The sequence below is a fragment of the Hyaena hyaena genome, unplaced genomic scaffold, assembly GCF_003009895.1.
Source record: "Hyaena hyaena isolate Hyena2069 unplaced genomic scaffold, ASM300989v1 scaffold_124, whole genome shotgun sequence".
Taxonomy (NCBI): domain Eukaryota; kingdom Metazoa; phylum Chordata; class Mammalia; order Carnivora; family Hyaenidae; genus Hyaena; species Hyaena hyaena.
The window spans coordinates 1,006,827-1,008,331 of NW_024080755.1; the positions used below are offsets into that span (position 1 = coordinate 1,006,827).

The 1,505-nt window shown below is 54.8% G+C and overlaps 1 protein-coding gene across 1 annotated transcript in view; it reads left to right on the top strand.

Moving 5' to 3' along the window:
* Window positions 1–1,237: 1,237 nt before the first annotated feature.
* KCNK18 (potassium two pore domain channel subfamily K member 18) overlaps window positions 1,238–1,505 on the top strand; it is a 12,593-nt gene continuing 12,325 nt past the window's right edge. Inside the window, exon 1 of the mRNA XM_039237309.1 lies at window positions 1,238–1,457. Coding sequence (XP_039093240.1) covers window positions 1,238–1,457 — 220 coding nt within the window. The remainder of the gene's footprint in view (window positions 1,458–1,505) is intronic.

The window sequence follows — 1,505 nt, forward strand, 5'->3', positions numbered from 1 at the left end:
TATGTTTTTAAATGCCTGAATTGTTGCACTGGTCAACACCTTCTACCTGCTCACCATCCTGGGTCACCACTGGTGGATGTTTAAAACCTGGATGGCCACCTTGAGCCAAGAGCTGTCTACACATCGTCTCCTCACCAGCTGGGTATTCCCAGTCCTAAGCCTCCATCTTAGAGCCTGTTCTCTCAGACACTGGTGCCAATTACCACAGGTTGGGTCTTCTGTGAAGCAGACAGATAGGGTAAGTGCTGCAACGTCCTTACTGGGATACAGGATGGGACAGAGAAAGCCTTCAAATCATGATGCAGAGCTGACAAAAATCTCTGGCAGACCAAAGGGAAGTTCTGGAACAAAGATTGCAGGTTGGAGGAGTCCTCCCAGGGACAGACAGACATGGGTAAGCTCTGCTACACCCCATCTTCCTCAATCATGGCTCAGGGCTTCCCAGAGAAGAGGGCTGGGAAGCTGAAGCACATTCTGAAAGAATGAATCGCCAAGGCTGTCGTGAGCCATGTTCTTTGACGCCTTACAGAAAATCCGCTTAGGAAGACGGGTTGAATGTGCACACATCTCCATGTCTGTCACTGGGCATGTTTCTCTCGTGGCAGAGACAGGGCCCAGGGGAGCAAGTCCAGCTACACCAGCCTATTTTCAAGCCCCTGCTTACGTCAAGTCTGCTAACCACCCGATTGGTTAGAGCAAATCACGTGGCCTCCGTCAACACTAAGGGGCAGGGAATTCTGCTCTGTCCACCTCGAGACCACAGCAAAGGTGGGTATGCTACAGAGGAGCGCAGAATTATGACCAATAATTAGATCCATGCAGGATAAAGGCCCTTTGTAAACCGTACAGCTCCAGCCAGACTCATTACCATTATTACTACCTGTCCAAGAAACCAGATGTCACAGACAACCTTGACCAAAACCCAAAAGTCAGATTCGGTACCCGGAAGTCAGATCGCAGCCTCCAGATGGGAAAGGCCAAAGCACAAAGCAGCCACCACAGCGTCTACCCAAAGCCCCTGCAGGGCAGCTCCTAGGCTGGCGGATCAATAGCAATTTGGGGCGCCAGGGGGGGCGCCATCTAAGTAACTGAACGTGATGAGTACCGGCTGCTTCCCAGTCCTTGGGGGAAGCACACGCACCATCCACTTAGTGCTGGAGAGCTGGAGCCTGGCCATTATCTGGGCACAGCTCCTGCCTGTCCGTCAGCTCCTCCTGTTCCGGGCGCTCCTGGGAGGATGGAGGCTTCGGGGCCACCCCAGACCAGGAGGTGCTTTCAGGAGGCCCTGGAGAAGCTTTTCCCTCGCCTCTGCTTCCTCTGCTCCCTGGTGACCTATGCGCTGCTGGGTGCTGCCCTCTTCTCGGCCATCGAGGGTGGCCAGGGCCTGGGCCCAAATGACCCGGAGTTTGAGGAATTCCTGGGAGAGCTCTGTGGCATCTTGAAATGCAACCGAACAGGTAGGTGGTTTGTCTGGGCAAGGCGGGGGGGGGGGGGGGGGGGCCCCC